This window comes from Tamandua tetradactyla, chromosome 15, assembly GCF_023851605.1.
Source record: "Tamandua tetradactyla isolate mTamTet1 chromosome 15, mTamTet1.pri, whole genome shotgun sequence".
NCBI classification, from domain to species: Eukaryota; Metazoa; Chordata; class Mammalia; order Pilosa; family Myrmecophagidae; genus Tamandua; species Tamandua tetradactyla.
In genome coordinates, this window is record NC_135341.1 from 21,102,778 (window position 1) to 21,123,160 (window position 20,383).

The following is a 20,383-nucleotide window of genomic DNA, read 5'->3' on the forward strand; positions in this document are numbered from 1 at the left end:
ATAAATATTTTAGATTCCATCACCCACAGCAGGGAGAGAAAAGAGCCCAGATATTTAGTGGGGGAAGGCTGACATTCAACTAATAGATTTACCCACTGATGCACCCACTTGGTAGCTTGAAGCCTAGTGTATCTTGGGAAGTAATTGCTCCATGGAGGAAACTTGCAAAAGGTAGATAAATCTGTCCCAACTTTGGTGGAGACATCCTGTCCCCAAGTTGGCTATTGTTTTGATGTAAAGGATGACCAGAAAATTCACATCATGACCCACATATCCCTTTCACACATTTTTCTGCCTTGAACCAGTCTGAGTTAGAATAACGGGGAAGCAGAGCTGACTGACAAGCCAAACCTGATCTGCAAGCTGGCCTTGCTTCATGGACTTGCATGTGCTGAGCCATATTGGAGATGCCCATAAATAAGGCATGTGACCTAGGTTAGTGACAACTTCTCTGGGCCTCCATTGGTAGAACAGAGAGTGTAGAAAGTAGTGATTTCTAAGCTGCCCACAAATTTCACTGTGATTTCTTGACCTGCTTAATTGTGTGCAGTTTTATGACATTAAAAGATGCACGAAAATGTGGGGTGCACAGCATTAATTTTTTACTTACAGGGTTGGCAGAAGTGGCATGTGAAAGCCAGCCTCTCAATAGTCCTGATGGCTTCTTGAGTGTTGTGAATCTTCACAGCACAGAGCTTTGAGATTGGCAGCCATGAAGAAATGAATAGGTAATGAGTTACCTGCTTGGTCTGAGCTTGTTCCCAGCTCTTCCCTTACCTGGCTCACTTTATGTTGCCCACTATGGAGCTCCACTGACTGAAGTGTGACCTGGCTAGCAGCTCTGGGCTTTGGGTTACGGAATCTACTGTTAATTCTCTAAAGTCCCTTCCTTTTCCAAGATAAATATTCACAGCAACTTCCCAGAGACCCATTGATGTTACTTAAAAGTTACAATTAATCATAAGATTATTTTTTTCTTAATGGATCAGTTGTCCCCACTAAGTGCCAAACTCCCATTTCTGTGCTGATGCTTAAGGTTCATTTTATTTACAGCATTCTTAAAGCACACACAAAGCCTAGCCAGTAGCTGCTGTTTTGTTTTAACCTTGCTGCTAGGCTTAAAAATAAATCCTCTCCTCCTTTCATTCTTTCAGGGAATGCGTCATTCTCAATACCTATTAAAAAATGAGGAAGCAGTCCTAGGAGGCTTCTGGAGGTCTAAGTTCATAAAGTGAATGTGCATAAGGCAGCAGAATATATCAAGTTCTCATAATTACACCTTTTCAATGCACACAGTACCTGGAATGAAATCGTCTTTGATTTGAGCTGATTTAATATAGACTTTCTAATTTAAATTTAGCCCTTCTCTTTTACTTAGCTGTTGTTCAAATTTAGGTGGGGAGAATGGATTCCTATTTTCCACCTTCACAAACTAACAAGGATTTTGTATTTCAAAATAAGAATGATGAAATAGCATTTAATTTCTGACCTCCTTCTGTAATTCAAGAGCTTTGGGGAAAGAAAGTATTTCTGTTTCAGAGTGATAAACTATTAAATGAGAGGGCAGCAGAAAATGGAGAGACTCGGGTTTAGGTTACTATACCTAGCATACTGCTTTACTCAAAGTCAGCAGGTGTCAATCTCTGTTGCAAGAACAATGCTTAAGACAGGAGAGAATACTTTGAATAATCTCATGCGAAATGAGGGCACAGAGAAAAGCATAGTTAGAAGTGAAATTTTTATGAAAATAAAGGCCAGTTAGAGAAATTTAGTTCAATAGGTAGGAAGAATCAACTGGAAAGGTTTTGAGTTGAGTGACAATAGAAAGTGCCAGTTGTTTTGCCAACCTAGGACATATGGTAGCAAGAAAAGCACTCAGATAAATATGTGATGGGCTTAAACTGAAAGTGAAGTGGGTATGGAGGTCTGAATTCCAGTTAAAGAGCCATGTGCAGGGCAGTGTGACGGTGGCTCAGTGGCAGAATTCTCTCCTGCCATGCCAGAGACCCGGGTTCAATTCCTGGTGTCTGCCCATGTTAAAAAAAAAAAGAGCCATGTGCACACAAATTGGAGCTTGGGGTTCAATCCTCTAATATGTACCTAGTGAGTGCCTGCTCTGTGCTGGTCTTTCAAAGATAAAACCATCCAGCCTTCAAAGAGCTCATTTTCCAGCATAGGAAACTGACTTTCCAGCAGAAAACCAAAAATGTGGCATTGTCATAAGATCGTAGATGTGGGAGGAGACAACAACAGCTCACCTTATCTAGTCAGCTCCATCCGGGAAGATTTCACTCGTTTTAGGGAAATAAGATGACTTAACTGCCACTCATTCCAGGAAGCTTTTCATATATAGTTTGTCATCAAATTACCTTATCTAAGCAAGAGTATAAAGTCTTGTGAATTAGCTTTATTTTCTTAGACAGGTAGGAAAATAGGTTCATCTTCTTTAATATGTATTTGGAAACTATCAGAATTTTGAAAATAGATTATTACCAGTTTCTCTACTTCTCTTTAGGGGAAATTCATCCCTGAGTCTTTAAAAGGATGACTCCTATGCAAGAACAATTATTTTCTGACTACATATATTCCAAGTGATCTCCAATAACCAAAAAAGAGTTAAATGATAGTAACCAGGGGCTGAAAGAATGTTTCAAAAGTTTATAAAATTTGAATTTATTTTGATGAACAGTTATAAATATCTTTTTAAAATAATAAATTATGAGTGAAAGTCAAATTTCACCTTCTCAGAGAAGAACAAAGACTGTAGGGATCTAGTATTTATATTTTGGTTCCATTTCCCTGTTACATAACAATTAATCATAACAAAGTATACACAACTGAGAGATCTGAGGACCCTTTGGTTGGGCAGAGTCACTGAACATTGTAATCTGCAGGGTGTAGGGAGGATTTGAGACAGTTTAGACTCCAGCATTTTGAAATAGTAAGCTCGGTTTTTTTTCTGAGATGAGGCATTGTTTTAGTAACATTGATGCTTATTGGGATTTTCAAAATTTTACCTTTAAAGTACAAGCAGTCCCAATGGACAACTTCAACATCTATAGACCAAGACAATGCATATTCTATAATTTTGGGAGCCTTTTCTGTGTTTCTTTTAGGATATGCATTTGCCTATGTATTCACTGCCAACCAGAGTTCCTGGCACACAGCAGGAACTCAATAAATGTGTGCTGAATGGATGATTATAACTCAGACTTAACCTTGATGACCAGCTTGGAAGGTCATTTATTTCATTTTTAATACCTACTGCTTTTAGAGAACTACAGCTTTGTTAGACATAGTCCTTGCCCATCAAACATTAGTGTCTACTAAGGAGAATCAGACAAATCACATTTAACTAAGGTACAGGCAGTAATGGAATTACTAGGAGCCATGCAGGTTTACAGGAGGGCAAACTCCTATCTTTGGGCATGAAGATGTGGGTGGAGAAGAGACACTTCCTGAAAGGGATGGCATTTGAGATGGGCCTTTGAGGAGGAGTAAAATTTTGATAGTCTGAAAGGGGGGAGGGGAGGAGGACCTTCCAAGTGGCAGGTAGAGGCTCCATAAACATGAGAAACACGGGTGGATAGAATGTGTTTAGGAAATGGTAAGTAGACCAGTTTGGCTAAAACATGGACTGTAGGGAATGGTGGAAGATGACTCTGAAGCATAGCTAAAGGGTCACAGGTTAGGATGGCTTCAAATCCTGGAGTGAGGAGTGAATTTTTATTTGGATAAGCCAGAAACGGCCAATGCATGAGCCCAGACACTTTGGAGAGCTGGACTGGCAGAATGAAGTCAGGAGGCAAGGATACCACTTTCAGGAAAATCTCCTGATTTTCCTCCTAATATGGATCAAATTATTTATCCCTTTCCCTATCGCTGGGCCAACCCTTAAGGTGTGAGGATTTATAATGCCCAGAACGAGCTCACCCGGAGCTGGATCTTCTAAAAAGGGACACTGATCCCATATAGCTGGAAGCCTGGATTTTTTGCTGTTCTGAATCACCAATTTATAGAACCAGTGAAAAAGTGAAGTAGGGCTGTGGGAGATAGCTTAATTGGAGGTTTGAAAGGAGCCACCATATTTAGGCAGAAGCTCTCCTGAGGCCAACTGCTGCAGGCAGGGCTGGATAAAGACCCCTACCGCTCTAGTTGCTCCCTGACCATCTGCTGGATTTGCCATATCCAAAATAGCATGCATTTTAGTCACCCCAGGGTGAAAATTATAAAGCACTCCATTATTAAAAAAAAAGTTAACACATGGAATTCTTATTGTTTTTTTCCTTCTGTCTTTGGCCAGATGAGCCTCAGGGAAAAAGGATACTGCCCAAACTAAGGGCATGCAGAGCCCAGCGTTGAGTCTAAGCTTCTACTGCCATGTAGATTAATTCCTTTCTTGGGGAGTTCTCCCTTGTAATTAAAGTCTGAGCTTCTGCATACTTAAACACGACTTGAATTGAATTTCTGATATCCCCTTAGTGTTTCAAGTTTCAAAGCAAACGTTTCAGTAGCAACCTTCTTAAAACAACTTTTTTCTTGTTTTTTTTTTTTTTTAGTTTCCCTGGAAAGAAAATTCTCTTTGTAGATCATCTTGAGAAGATCTCTGTTCTAATCATATATGATCTCAGTGTCTGGGTAGAGTCAAAATTTGGAATCCAAATTTTTTCATTCAGATCAGAAGTAATTTGCTACAGATATGTTTTATATGAACTTAAAATGCAAAACATTTGCTTAAAAATATCAGGAAGACAATCACTTTCTGGGTTTTTATTCTAAAGAAACTATTTAAAATGAGTGTAAAGATTTAAATGCAAGGCTTATCATCATAGCATTGATTATGAGAAACAAAAAAAATCAGAAGCATGCTACTTATCCAACAGTAGGAGATTGGTTGAATAATTTATGATATCTCAACATAGTGGAATATTATGCAGCGATTACAAATAGAAACAACTAAAGTTAATAATAATTAATATAAAAGTCATTCTGCTTTATGCTTTCTTGGTCCTATGCTTAAATGAACATACTGTTATTAAGCATCTACTATATGTATAGCTTCTAAGCTTAGTGCCAGGGATTTGCTATTTAATCTTCATAATAATCTTTTGATGTACAGATACAACTTCTTGACAGAAGAGGCAGAAGTTATGTATATGTCAAGATTTGCTCATTTGGCAAGAGCAGAAATCACAAGCAAACTATAAGCAGAAAAGGAGAAGCATTAGCTCACATAATTGGAAAGTCAGGAGAGTTTCTGGCTTAATTTTGTGATATGATTACAGCTGAATCAAGGGCTCAAAGTTTTTAAGTATCTCTCTTTCTCTATTTGTCTTTCTCCCCATCTCCAGGAACTGCTTATCTCTGCTCAGTTTTATTTTCAGATTCCTTCCATATTGTGGGCAAAGTTGTCACCAGCAACCAGACTCACATGCTCTTCTCTGCCCCAACCTACTCCCAGCTTAACAAAGCTTGCTGTCACTTGTTTTATCAGAGTAGTACCCAACTCCCTCCCCTCATCAGGGTGGCTATGAATAAAGTCATCCTTGCCTGTTTCACATTGTCTGGTGCAAGTTTTTTCTTTGACAGTGAGAATAATAATCCTGTCTAAAGGTCTTTGGAGAATTAAATACAAATGTGATTCCTGGCCTGTGGAAATTGCTCAAAAATAAATGGCAGCTAAATCCACTTTGCCCTCGTCTCAATTGTAATTTTTCCATGTTCTTTTCCCACTATAATAATTTCACTTTTTATTTTGGCTCTTGTAATTTCTGAATTTTCAAAAATCGACTTAATTCTCTGTCCATAGTTGTGGCTAGTCAATTGGCTAGTGGATCTACTAAGCCACAAATAAAAGTCCATGCCACTCAGCATTAGCTGCTTATTTCTTAAGACAGCATATGAATCTGTTAGATGTTTTCTAGAATATCTAAGAACAACACAGAACATGGAGGAGGATTTGGAAGTTGCAGTTCTCAGAAAGGTGGTTCAGTTAAGATAAAATCATGCTCTCAGGTATTTTCAGTAATCACGTCCCTCACAAGGGATCCAAGCCCATCTTACCTTGAATCATTTCCTATATGTTCCCAGGGACAGCTTTGAAGCACTTCCTTGTGTGTCTGTGGCTTTGATTGGAGTCCTGCTAACAAGCAATGAAAATGAAGATGCCCAGCTGTGAGAAAGGGCTAAGAGGGCTGCAAAAAACAAAAAATCCAAGCTCTGGACTTTGTGCCAATTGTTTGAAAGTGTAATGAACTATGGGTATTAGAGCAAGACCTCAAGCTACTGGGAGCCTCAGAGAATCCAAAGCAGCATGTGTGAGCATACACTTGTTCTAGAATCAGAGAAATAAACTTAGCAAATAGCAGGGTAATTTTGCCTTCTTAAAGGGGGGTGGGGAAGATTCCACCAACTTCAAAAATAATAGGAAGAGAGTGAAAGTCTGAGCTCAGTTTCTCAGCTGGATGCCCCCAAACAATCAAAATTTCCAAGTTCCTTCCTGTTACACAATTGTGCTCTTCATACTCCCCTTCTATTTTCAGTCTTGCCAGTTGATAAGGAATTCAAGTTTCTGTCCTCTGGAGCCTGGTTAGTTTAATGAAGTTCTGCTTTTTCCCTAGTGCACAAGGTCTGAATGTGGGGGTAGGAGTGAGATGGCCTAAGAGAAGGGATAGAGCAATGAGGGGCAGTGTGAAACTCCATCTCAGGCTGACTGCATTTGTCTGTCAGAAGCTTATGACGCGTTTGGAGGCTCAATGAATACAAAATAATATGAAAGAGCAGGCGAGGTTATCAGTGCAACAAGAAGTCTTTCAAAGCATCTCTTGCGAGGAGGAAGTAAGCGGAGTTTCACCTCATTCACTTATTTTTCAGCCAGCCAGTGCACTGAGATTTAATAGACACCAGCTACACTGAAACACAGTGTGGACCCCAGGGTAGGTAATAATGATGCCGATATTCATTATCTTATATGAGTGAGGGCTTGCTGTGTGCCTGGTACTGTTGAAACTGCTCTATGTGTGATAGCGCATTTGATCTGACCACCAATCCATTAATTAGAAACTATTGTCTCACTTGGCAGGTTGAGAAACTTGAGCACAAAGAAGTTCAATAAGCCTGCCCAAGGTCACACAAATGGTAGGTGGTAGTGCTGAGATGTGAGTATGGGCAATCTGGCTCCAGAGCCTGAATTCTTAACCCCAGCCTCCTATGTCTCCCCAAGATAGATTTTTGTCCTCAAGGGTAAAAAGAGTGAAAGCAAGTGGCTTGCGTCCAAGAACAGGGTCTTATTCTGCTCTGTGATCCTGGTACCTAGCACAGGGCTGGGGCCACTGGGGACTAAACAACCACAGCCATTCCTCTTGTAGCTAAGAAAGAGCTTTGTCTTGCCATCAAAAAGGAAACAGCACATGTGTTTTTGTTTGATTAAAAAAATGTGTCTGAGTGTAGTATAAGCACAAAAAAATAAAAATCAAATTATAAAAAAAAGTTTTGTGGAGAGCTCTTAATTGAATAAGGAAGTATCTTTGCCCTGTCCCTTCTGAACTCTATACCATTTTGGGAGTCTCATCAGAACCAATAGTGGTACTCGTGAGGGTAAACTAGTGTCACGAGTTGCTTGGAAATATTCAGTTGGCTCCAATTCAAGAATTAGGGATGCAGTCAGGAGCAATACTAAAGCTCCCATAGTCTTCTGGGAAGATACAAGATTCTTTTCAGAGGTAACATTTAAAATTGCTCATGGAAATATGGTTAGCTCCACTTTCCTCTCTACTCAGGTCAATCAGAAGGCGGACCTTTGGAGAAAGAGGCTACAAAGCAGAGATGTTTAATTGGGGAGCCCTGTGTGTGTGTGTCTGTGTGTGTGTATACTACAAGAGGATAGTGGGTGTAGCATGCAGTGAGGTTCATGGACCAAGACAAATGTACGCATGAGGGACAGTTCGTTGTTCAAAGAGAGATGAAGCAACTTCTGAGCTGAGGTTAGATGGAGCCATATTGCCCCTGGGATAAGCAGCCTAGAGCAAATTCCTTACACTTTCTCACGTTCAGTTTTTGCACTTCGATAATGGGAACTGTAATATTAAACTCAAACCGTTATCTTAGATTTAAGGAGAAGGCATGGAAAGTGTCTGGTGCAACGTCTGGCACATTGTAGGTCCTCAATAGGTGCTGGCTGTTGCTGTAAATCAATGTTTTCAACCTCGGCACTATTGACATTGTGAGCTGAATAACTCTTTGTTGGTTGAGGGGGAGGCTGTCCTGTGCACTGTAGATGTTTAGCAGCATCCCTGGCTTCTACGCACTACATCCTAGTAATAGCCCCCCAGGTGTGACAATAAAAAATGTCTCCAGACATTGCTAAATGTCCCTGGGAAGAGGGGGAGATGGTATAAAATTCCCCACCACTTCCCATCTCCACCAGTTAAAAACCATTGGTCTATTACAGAAAAACATTTCCTCTGAGTGCTGGCACTTAGGGCTACAGAGTAGACACGTTTTCATTTCATTTTACTTTAAATGAAAAATAAAAAAAGAAAATAAACACACAGTAAAGACACATTTGGGGCTTTGCCAAATGTCTGCTATGTCCTGATTTTCTAACTGAATTAGGAGTTCCCTGGAATAAGACAGTGTAATAGCAATGGATTGTGTATGGACAAATATTTTCCATTAGCTTCTGAAGGCACAGCCCAGGAAGAAAAGAGCTGTGGACACTGAAGAAGCACACTAATTTTCTATGCAATTCAATGCCTTTATTAAGGTGACCTGACAACAGTTCATTCCTTTGTTTAACTAGTTAATTGGAGAAACATGGCACCAAATAAGATGGGAATTAACCCTCATTTAAACTGTAATTAAGAATTCACTTGTCACAAATAAGCTGGAAAAGAGCTGTGAAGTAAAATCTGATAAAACATGTAGATGGTGTGTTGGGAAAATGTTCCATGCCAATTTTCGAAAAATGTATTTGTTGATGCAAAATTTACAGTGGTTTGGATTGATTTAGGTTAGGCTAGTTCCATACTTTTTAGTACTGTCAACACTTCTTGTTACAAAGAGACAGGGCGGTGGAAAACACACACACATCATAAGCCAGAGTGCCTGATCCTGACAGGTGTAACTATGACTAAAAAGATACTTACTTTGGGGGCATGAAATGATGTTATTATTTTGAGTGTGAAATGCACTGCATCTGGGGTAGAACTGCAAAAATGATCTCCTCCATTCATCCTACTCACCAGCCTCCGGATGCTCTGGAGTTGTCTTTAAAATGAGTCCACGCCACTGACACCCGGGAGGGGGTTCCCTCACTCCTAGGCAGAGTTATGCTTCCTTCTTTAGTTATCAAAGTCTTTTTACATAGCTCTAGCAGGTTATTTGTAGGAATTACTATTATCAAATTATTATTATTATTATTAAATTATTTTTCCTCATCAGATTGGATGCTTTTAATTCATTCATATTTTATGGCTCATTGAAAAATATTTATTACCTATTAAAATCAGATAAAGTTAGACATGAAGTGGATCTGACGTGATGAGAGAGAGAGAGAGAGAGAGAGAGAGAGAAAGAGAGAGAGAGAGAGAAGAGAGAGAGAAGAGAGAGAGAGATTTCTAATATCTTTTTCCAATGTCCAATATGTGGGACACGGTCAATAAAGAGGAATTAAGTTGAATATGGGACTAATTCTAACTGTTTTACTTCTTTCCCAGGATTGTTTTAAGGCCAGATGGGGTGAAAAAACTCCAGTATGCGTTGGGCATAGAACAAATGTGAGCTTTAATATTGCCTGCCTGCCACGGGTAATACTTCTAGTCCCATAAACAGCCTTTGGTCAACTAATGGAAAAGGGGAGTTTGAGCAATTAACCCCTTCCTTTTCTATGAAAAGGTTCTCCTTAGCTCCTAGAGTATTCACTTTAAACCACTTGCAACAAGGATTCACCAAAATATGGGATGGTATTTATATACTCTTTCTCAGAGTACTCTATGAGCTTTGTAAGAAAAGTTATTTTTTAATGAAAAAAAAAAAGCCTCAAAGTGTGACTATTTGATCTGAAAATGGCTCAGAACATCCTGTCATAGAAATCTAGTAGTTCTTTCCCATTTTACAGACAAACTAGCTATGGTCAACTTTTTCTGCCTAGATGTCAGGATATTTGTTATATTTCCTTGGCTTTAAAACTATACTCTAAGGAGCATGAGAAAATGATATAACCAGATGTGACATTTCAGTTCCACAATCACATACCCTCAGGTGGCCATTTCTACTTCTGAAAACTGATATTTATTATAAAAAGGCACTTACTATAGTAATGTACAGTAGCTAGCTAATTCCTTTGGCCTGATTTTCTTCCCACTGTGTCATTCAGCATCATTAACAATTACTTTACTTCTAAAGCCATTCAGATTCTCATTTTATTTAAAGGTAGGTAATCTTGTCAAGCATACTCAGTAGAAAAAGATATTTTAAAAGTAGCCATTGACAAATTTAGTCCCAATCTGTCTGAAACTGTTCACTGCTGCTTGCCAAAATATAGTAATCAGCCCTAGTAGTCTCTGCTTTATAATCTACGTTGATCCTGGATTTTTTTTTTTTAATGCTTAAAAAAAGTCCTAAGCTTGCTTTGTATCATTGGCATCTTCTATGTACAACAGTGATAAACTGCAGTACAAGCAGAACTCTAGTTGTTCTAGATTCATGGCAGTTCCATAACTCCAAATGGATCTTGAAGGCAAATAAAAAGCCCTCTACAATATCAAATGGGCAGAGTAGTTAAACGGTTATGGGGTTTGGCTTCTCCATTTCCAGAATTGTGGGAAATAGACCTTTTGACCTTCAGGCTAAACCTTGAGATGGTGACCGGGCATACTGGGTCACGTCGCCCTGGCGGAACACAGCAGGTGGCTCATCTCCTACATGGAAGCTCTGAAGGATAAAAGGGCTGGGGGCTGGAATGTGCTATTCTTTGAAGAGATTTCACAGATAAACAACTTAGCTTAAAAGGTTTTGCATTTTCTTGTATTTTACATATTGGTGTAATTGTAATTAACATTGAAGATTAACTTGATGTTACTTCCTCCTGCCTTTTGAAATAACCACTAATAAATAGCTGGAGCAAAACTAGCAAAGGGCTCTTGGCTCTAGAAGTTCAAGAATCCCCTGCTCCCATTTTCAGAAATCGGTGTCTGTCTTAATTCTCACGCCGCCCTGTTAGCAACAAGAATAAAACAATATAATAGCTGCCCAAGCATATAAACCAACTTGTCATACCCATTCCACCCGTCTAACTTTGTAGCACATTGCTTATGAAGATCTTGAACCTTCTCGCATGGAATTATGAATTTGGGCCCTGGATTTGCAGAGACCTGGATTCAAACTCTGGGCCTTTAGCAGTGTGACTTGGAAGACCTCGGTAATCTTTCCAAGTCTCTCTCTCATCATCTATAAATGTGAATAACAATGTAAACTAGGATTGTTGTATTAAACCAGCCTGACACATGGTAGAGGCTCAGTCAATATCGGTCAATATCATTATCATCATCAATTACTTTTCTACAGATTGATTTTTTTGTGCCTGATCTATAATGTCATACCCTAGAAAACTATAAAGCAAGATGGAAATTTGTTAATTTGGGGCATGTGAACAAGCTTAGAAGGAAATCTGACTTCTTTGAACTGGTTAAATTAGTTTACATCAGCATAATACAGTAACTTTGTTGTTTCAGACTAAAAGTTCATTTGACTTGGAGTATCCCAAATTATAAAATTAAAAATTTTTTTATTTTTAAATTTTATAATGTGTGAGTGTATTGTTAAAAACAAGACAAGAGAAAACAAAAGAATAGGTGGTTACAAGAACAAAATTACCCAAGTAGTGATCAGCAGGCATCCTTCTGAATAAATGGGATTGGTTTAAAACTCATACCATTACTGTTAACATATGAACAAATGATACATTTTCTTATGTATGAGCCACTCTCTGGAGATCTTGTTCACACTGTGAATTTGCTTAAACCTGCTCTTCGCAATTGGGTTAATAGCCCATCCTTATTCCCCCGATCATGTACTCATCATGGTGGGGTTTGAATTGATAAGATCTGTCATTAACCGCCGGTCCTCTACATTCATCTGCCTCCCTGACTGTTATGACTCAAGCTCATTTTCAAATTAACTTTACTCTGCTAAGTAATGAGCACATCAGTTTTTTAATATCTCAAGTTTCATCCAAGAGCCTATCCTTTTTTATTACCAGAATTATCACACACACACCCAACTCCTCAATGTAGTTGTAAAGAAGGATTTTATAAAGCTTAACAGTAGCTAATTTTTCCTGCTTAATTTAGCTATTTACATATATTTTAGCTTCTGAATGATAGAAATATCCAGCAAAAGCATTTGTGTCATTTTACATTCACTGCTATGCATTTGGTGTGAGTTAAGAATTGTAAAGAAAAGAGTTATGGGCCCCATCAGGCTAAGAAAAACAACCCGGGACTTCCCAGAGGCGGTTATCTGCTGCCTTTGTTATGCAAGGTTATCTGCTGCCTTGGTTATGCAAGGTTATCTGCTGCCTTGGTTATGCAAGGTTGTAACTGCCGGAGGAAGTTTATCTAAGAATGCAACTGAGAAGGTTGAGTAAGGGAGTTTTGCACAACGAGACAGCTGCTTCTTGCATAAAGCAGCTCCCAAGACTCATGCGCGAAAAATGTTTGTTATCTGCTTCTTGCAAAATGTTCGTTATCTACTTCCTGCATAAAGCAGAACCTGTAACTCATGTTCAACCCTCAAACCCCACCCCCTTATCCTGGCCCTTAAAAGGCTTCCCAAACCCAGGCTCGGGGCTCTCTGTTCCTGCGTGTTCAGTGAGCCCCACGCATGTGTGGTAAATAAACCCCTTGCGTGTTGCATGAGAGAACGTCTCTTGGAGTCCTCCTTTGCGTGGCAAAACTCTCGAATTCTTACATAGTAAAACAAACTTACCCAGTGTATTATACAATTCAGGATTTCATTATATCCTCTTGATGGGAAAGACTATTTACAAAGGAATGAAGTGGCATGCCGTCACAAGATTTATAATTAGAATTTGGTTTTATATAACAAAATAGATCTTTCCCACTTTATAGACAAACTAGCTGTGTCTACTTCTTCTGCTTGGGAGTCAAGATATTACGATATTTCCTTGGACTTTAGAATTCTGTGAGAGTGTTTATGTGTATACGTAGCCCTTGCTCGAGACTATATTATTATATATTTTAATAATTATTGATAAGAAAAAGTAAAATTTTTATTGGAAATTTATGTTACTTAGTTTGTTTATTTTGGACATACATTTATTTATTTCTAGAATAGGAATTCCATTCTTATTTTTATTATTATTATTATTATTTAACATGGGCAGGCGCTGGGAATCGAACCCGGGTCCTCTGGCATGGCAGGTGAGCATTCTTGCCTGCTGAGCCACCATGGCCCGCCCCCATTCTTATTTTTTATTTTATAGATGTAAGTGCTGAGAAGACTTGTTCACATAAATGAGCAGATGGGAATGGACAGATTTTGTTACAGCAATGTCATTCATTTCTTTACATTTCTTGTACCCCATATCACATAGAGATCTGTCATCAGAACTTAGTTTTTAGTATTCTATGAGCTGACAAGTAGATTAGGACTTCCAATTTTATTGATAGCAAAAAACTGGAATCCTCCTTATGTGCAAAAGGGTACATACCCAGGCATTAGAATCATTTCTTGTTTCACCAACACCGATACTGCAAATCATTCTTTTGTTTAGTGCCCTAGGAGTTTTGCATTCTGGGGCAATATACTATATAGTAAGATTGGGTATGCTTTTCTTTTACAAAATGGCAGTAGCTGATTAAGACAGAAGACAGCAAGATATTTTCAGATGCAGGACATAAGCAGGAAGATACATTTTAGGCAATATAAATGTGAAGGTTCATGAACTTAAATTTTATTTTCTTAAAATTATCTATGTCCCTTTACTCCGTAGAAGAGTTTTTGTGTACCCCTAGATGTATGTGTAACCCTGTTGCCATATGTTGGTCTACATTGGTTGCACATTCAAACACTGTATAAGGAAAAAGAAAAAGTTGGGGGCAGAGAGGGAGATGTAGAATGGAGAACGTAATCTTTAAACTGAACAGTTCTATTCCCAGCCTGTCATATACTAAGATAATAATACGTTTCAAATAAGCACAAATCACATTGCCTAAGTAACCAGCGAGAAAAATGGTTAACTAACTCCATAATGCTGAGTTAAACAAATCTTCAGCAATCCTCACTATTTTCCCCTTGATTTCCAGCCATTTATTTCAGAGGATTTTCGGCAAGTCTTGTTGATCCTTTTCCAACACAAGGGCAGGAGGCAATGAAAAGTGTTATGCTTTTGTTGTAGATTCAAAAAATTTGGAAGATTTCCTTTAAACAGCCTGCCCCTAGGGCTCATGTAAGTCCAAATCTTTTCAAGCATTACGAAAAAAACTAGAAGGGACAGAAAAAGTTATTTCAAAAAGAACACTACTTACAATGAGTGGACCACGGTTGTTTTCCCGATACTTATTCTGGAAGAAAATGTAAACGACAGTGGCAGCCAAGGAATAGAGGAAGGCAAAGACAGCAACAGTGACGAAGAATTCTGCGGAAGACGAGAAGTCGCCAGTCAGGGCCACCTTCTGCCGTCCCTTTCCCACGCAGGTGGGCACCTCGAAAGTCACCTGGTGCAACCTGAAATGGCCAGAGTTAAGAAGACACTCTGTAAAATGCTATTGAAAGAAAACTAGACACCATGTATTTAAGTCTTCTAAAGCAAAATGGGAGTTTTATGGCAGGCTTATGTGACACGTTCATTAAAGAAACTGGATAACTGGATAACTGGAGGTGGAATAAATATTGCAGTTAAACATCTTTCAGTTGGGTTTAATAATTGCTAGTCACCTTGGAGAGAAGGGAGGAGGGGAGGACAAGGGGAACTTGAAGTAATGATAAATTAGACTGCAGCATCTCTCTTATTAAATTCTCTGGTGCTTTCCCGTGGAGCTGGGAATAAAACCTCAGTACTTTACCACAGCTGAACAGGCCTTACATCATGTGCTCCCAGGCTCTGGCTCCAGCCTTTTCCCCTACCCCTCTCTCAACCAGCTTCAGCTACATTGGCTTGCTTTCTGATTCTCAGTTATGCCACACACAGTCCTGTCTTAGGGTCTTTTCTCTGGCTGTTCCCTCTTTGTAGACCACTCTGCCCGCTGACCCTTCCCGTGGCTGCCTTCTTCTTGGCATACAGGAGCCAGCTCAGACCTCATCTCTTGGGAGATCCTTTCCTTGACCATTAATCTAAAGTAGCTCCTTTTCCTTAGACATCTATAACATCACTCTGTTGAATGTCATTCGCAGCACCAGTCAAACTTGTCTGGGGGATGTATTTGGTGGCTTGTTTTTCTCTTTCTTTATTGCCCCTCAGCAAAGCTCTCCATGATATGGGGATCTTGGATTTCTCCTCTGTGTATCAGAAATATCTCACACTTGTTAGGGACTCAGTATCTATTTCTCGATTAAATGAATGGATTTTCCTGATTCTAAAGATGATTGATAGATCCTAATTTTATTGAGATTTTGGAACTTTTATCTTAAAGAATAAGTTTCTATCAGGGCAGCAGTGAAGCTCAATATGTTACCTGATAGAGAAAAATGAGGCATTTGGGAAATACTTTCTGCTCAGTAAATGATGCCTAGGAAAGATGTGTTATATCCAGTATAGTAGCTCATGATGTGAACTAGAACTGAGTGGTAAAATGTAATTTAATACAGGAGCCAAATTCCTCTTCTTGAAATGACTGGTATCCCTTGAAGATAAGGCCCTAGGAAATAGATATGAATAAGGCCTATTTATGTCAATGAACTATCACTTGAAAATTACAAAAGTAGCAATGATTATAAAACTATTGACAAACCTGGTAAATTCCCTACTTATGCTCAGGAAGTAATTTACTTACTAAGTAGAACTGGATTCCTTTAAAACAGATTCATTTTGCATATCCTATTGCAATTTAGATAATAATGATGATAAAATAACAATGCTAATAACAACTAACATACTGGAACATTCCCTGTGTGCTAGGCATTCTATTAAGTGTTTTATATGCATTAGTAAATGTCCATAACAAACTTATATTATTGATGAAGAAACTGAGGCTTAGAAAGATGATGTAATTTGCCCTAAGCTAGTCAATCAATGCCAGGCCAGGGATTTAAATCAGCATCAGACTCCAGAGCCTGATTTTTAAACCTCTATATTAATCTATTTATGTTAAATTATATGAACATTAACAAGGATTAATGTTTTCTCAAAGTGGAGCCCATGGACTAGTAGTACCTAGGGACCTTGATAAAAATATATATTACAGGGCAGGATTTCAGATCTACTGAATAAAAATCTCTAGAGGTATGGTCTAGTTGAACTGCCAAAGCAGGAAATTCCAGTCTCCCAAAGTTCCTTGTTTCTCAAAAATGTATCCTTTGTTATCTACTGCTTGACTTAGGAGAGCACTGTTCACAACGTCCATTTGATTTTGCTTGTGAATACTGAGCGTCACTTACACAGATGAGCCAGAGATATTAAAATATTTGTCAATAGTGTATTCTGTGGGAATACTGAAATTGAAATAGATTAAAAAATAATTATGCCATATATATCCACTTGGTAACACTAGGAGAAAATGAGCTATGGCATATGAAACAGCATAACAAGAAAGGGGATGAGTGGGGAAAGGTGAGATGGAGATACAGCCATGGGCTCCCCTCAAACTGGGAAGATTTTCTTGTAGTAAACAATATGTACAATAGAAACAGCAGGAAAGATCACGTCACCTGCTGCACCTATTTAGAGATGCATACGCTCATTTTCTCAGCACCAGGATGCACCTGTGGATCAGCCACTGCTTCTAACACATCAGCTCTGTCACCTAATGAAACAGTGTCTGAATTCTTTATGTGTGTGTGGTGGAGGGCAGGGGGGAGTGGAGCTCAGACCCAGTGCCTATTCCATGGCAGGGGGCAGGGGATAATTTGGGAAGGAAAGGCATGCCAGTTCCTAACAGTCTGAGCATGACAATTCATATTAAGTATCTTGAATGTTATATGAAATGATGGTATGTATTATGAAACCTATATATATAGCTAATGGAAAGTTTCTTTTATGCTTACATATTGTAAGATATATTTACAGATAGTTTTAGAAACATTTACATATTTTCTAGTCAGCATGTGTTTAGCAGCTGTAATAATTCTGGAAGCAAATATCATTCATTTAGAACCTAAACAAGAAGAGAAGCTGTTCTGTATAGATAGAGCATATCAATTGGTGTATCATCAGTCACCTCTGTTTTTGTGAGAAACTAGTCAGGAAGCAATTGCTGAGGCTGCATAAAGGTACTAAATCTAATTTGCTGAGTCCATATATATAATTTCCTCCTGGGCTGGCTTGAGTCAATCAAGGGGTAACTGAATTTCATTGGCTTTTACTAGCTTTGTGTCTATCAATGAAAAGTCTCTATTTGTTTACCCTCCCCTATTCATACTTAAACAGTGTCTTCAAAACATTTCACTGCTGCGTCAATTGAACTAAAGTTTTAGTTTTTTGTAGGTGCTAGAAAAATATTAAATGTAACCATTCCTTCAGGGAATTGGAGAAAGGCAATTTGGTGTTGCTTTATTAATAAAAATATGTTATGATAATTGCCAATATTTTTTAAAATCCAGGCATTGTGCCAAGTTCTTTACTTCCCTGTATCTAATGTAATGCTCATAACTTTTTTTAGGTAGGTGCTATTACTTTCACCAGTTCATAAATGATGAGAAAATCAATACTTGAAGTGGGTAGTGAGCTTGCCTGAGAGCCTATGGTCAGTGGACTGCAGAGATGAGTCAATAAGGTTTGGAGGAGTCTATACTAGAAAGTACTACACATTTCACAATTGTGAAAGAAGTTCTTTCATGAATTGTACAAATTTACCACACTAATGCAAAGTGCTAATACTAGTGTGGTGTATGGGAACTCTATATTTCGTGCATGATTTCTCTGTGAACCTACAACCCTTCTAATAGAGAAATAAAAGTTAAAGCACCATTGGATCTCACAGTGAATGCTTGTATAAAAATGGCCCAATCTAAGGTTTTCTCTTCGCATCTAATCTAATGGTAGACCTAAACAAAGAGTTTATACTGAGCAGGATTCTAAGCCAATTTTTGTTCTGCTAATACCTTGAAGTAAGTATATGAATTAGGCATTGTACAAGGTGCCCAAGAAGGAGGGTGGTGAATCTCTGTAGACCAATCAATAGAAAGTCATTAACTGTTTCCTAGTTTCTAAATTCTGTCATGAATTATTCTAATATTTGCCCTCAAAGCAAGTGGAAGATGAATGAACCTGAGTACATCAGGTACTGAAATTGTGATCATTACTGTGTGATTCTTTATAGAAAGCGAGACATTTGGCAAAGTACAGCACAGATTCATCTCTCAGGAGCACACACCATTATGTGTGTCTGGTACTAAGACTTTTGAAATTATTAACTATCTTTTACCATGTGTAGAAGAAAATAGGACCAAAATTCCTAAGAATATACTGGGGGTGGATGAGTGTGAGACGGTGATGACAAGGGCTGTGACCTGGTCCGGGCACAAATGTGGGAAGCATCAAGGGTGATGAGCAAATTCAGCCCATCACCCTTGATGCCGCTGCTGAATTTCTGATAGCTGAGGGAAGATCAGAGGGCAACTGGCAAATTGAGGTGCTGAGCATGTTTTCTCTTAACTTGATTATTATCTATAGCTCCTGCTTCAATCCTTTTAGCAGGTGACAGATTTTAATCCTCTTGCTCCTTTTTTTTCCTTTTCTCTTCTAAATATAAAATATTGGCATTTGCTAGTTTATAAACACTTTTAGATTGACTTTTCTTTTGTTAACTGTATGAGCATATGTGCAAGTGTTTTTGTGTGTGCATTGATACACATACACACACATGTGCACTCCCCTTGCTCAGCTTATATATTTCACAAGACACATCACTATAAAATTCTGACAGTTTACAAAACACAACATCCCATGTTTTTCTTGGCAGCCACCTTCACCATTTAACAGATGAAGTTGGAACTCAGTGACCTTGAGAGATCATTTAGTTGACAAGGAGAAGAGGCAGTCCTAAACCCCAGGTTTTCTGATTTCCAGTTCTAAGTTTTCTTATTCATGAGCCAACTTATAAGTTTTCCATGCCACTGAATTCTTTATGATGTTCAAGTCTCTCATTCATACAATAGGTATTTATTTATTTATGGCTCACAATATCATCACATAGTTGTATATTTATTACCATGATCATTTTTAGAATATTTGCATCACTCCAGAAAAGAAATAAAAAGAAAAAACAAAGAAAAACTCATACATCCCTCTTTCTCATTGACCACTAGTATTTCAATATACCCAAGAAGGCTTTCTCAACCTCAGTATGCCAGGTCCTGGCTCATCCCTGGAGTCCTGTCCCACATTGCCAGGGAGATTTATACCCTTGGGTGTCATGTCCTATGTCGGGGGTAAGGCAGTGAGTTCACCTTCTGAGTTGGCTTGGAGACAGAGGCCACATCTGAGGAACAAATGAGGTTCTCCGGAGGTGACTCTTGGGCATAATTATAATTAGGCTTAGCTTTTCTGCAGGAATAGTTTTCATAGGGGCGAACTCCAAGATTGAGGCCTCAGCCTATTGAATTGGTTGTCCCCATTGCTTGTGAGAGTATCAGGAATTCCCCAGGTGGTGAAGTTGAATATTTCATCCTTTCTCCCCAGTCCTCCCAAAGGGACTTTGCAAATGCTTTTTCATTCTCTGCTCAAATTACTCTGGGATATATCGCAGCCTCACACTAACCTGTACAAACCAACAGGATCTCATGCCCTATTCAAGATTTCATATAATTATGGTGTTCAAATAAACTGATTCTACAAGTTAAATTAGATAATGCACTAAACAAAATATAAATTTTGCACCAAATTAACATCTTTTTCTTTGGTCTCACACTGAAGTTGAAGTTTTAAAATACAGACCATATCATTCTTTACCCTGTACTCTGATTTACCTTAGTTCTATCCAAATCAGCTTCATTCATATCTCGAATCAAATTCTGATTACTCTTTCAACTTTTTAAACAGTTGCTGTATCGTGCAATGCTGACTTTCATAGCTTCAGGGCTCTAACTCAGAGTCTCAGGGTGTCCCATACATACCTGAAGTTTCAGGGAACAACCAGGTTGTATTCAAATAGCTCAAAATCTCAGATTTTAGAAATAACAAAACTCCTGAATATATGTGACTGCT

The 20,383-nt window shown here is 38.6% G+C and overlaps 1 protein-coding gene across 5 annotated transcripts in view; it reads right to left on the reverse strand.

Annotated features, from left to right (window-relative positions):
- SYNPR (synaptoporin) overlaps positions 1 to 20,383 on the reverse strand; it is a 321,242-nt gene that overhangs the window by 46,603 nt on the left and 254,256 nt on the right. For 3 of the 5 annotated variants that reach the window (XM_077128800.1, XM_077128799.1, XM_077128798.1), the window contains one exon: positions 14,550 to 14,748. In XM_077128800.1, coding sequence (XP_076984915.1) covers positions 14,550 to 14,748 — 199 coding nt within the window. Of the gene's footprint in view, positions 1 to 14,549; positions 14,749 to 20,383 lie in introns of those variants that run through there. The other 2 variants (XR_013162656.1, XR_013162660.1) reach the window with 2 other exon arrangements.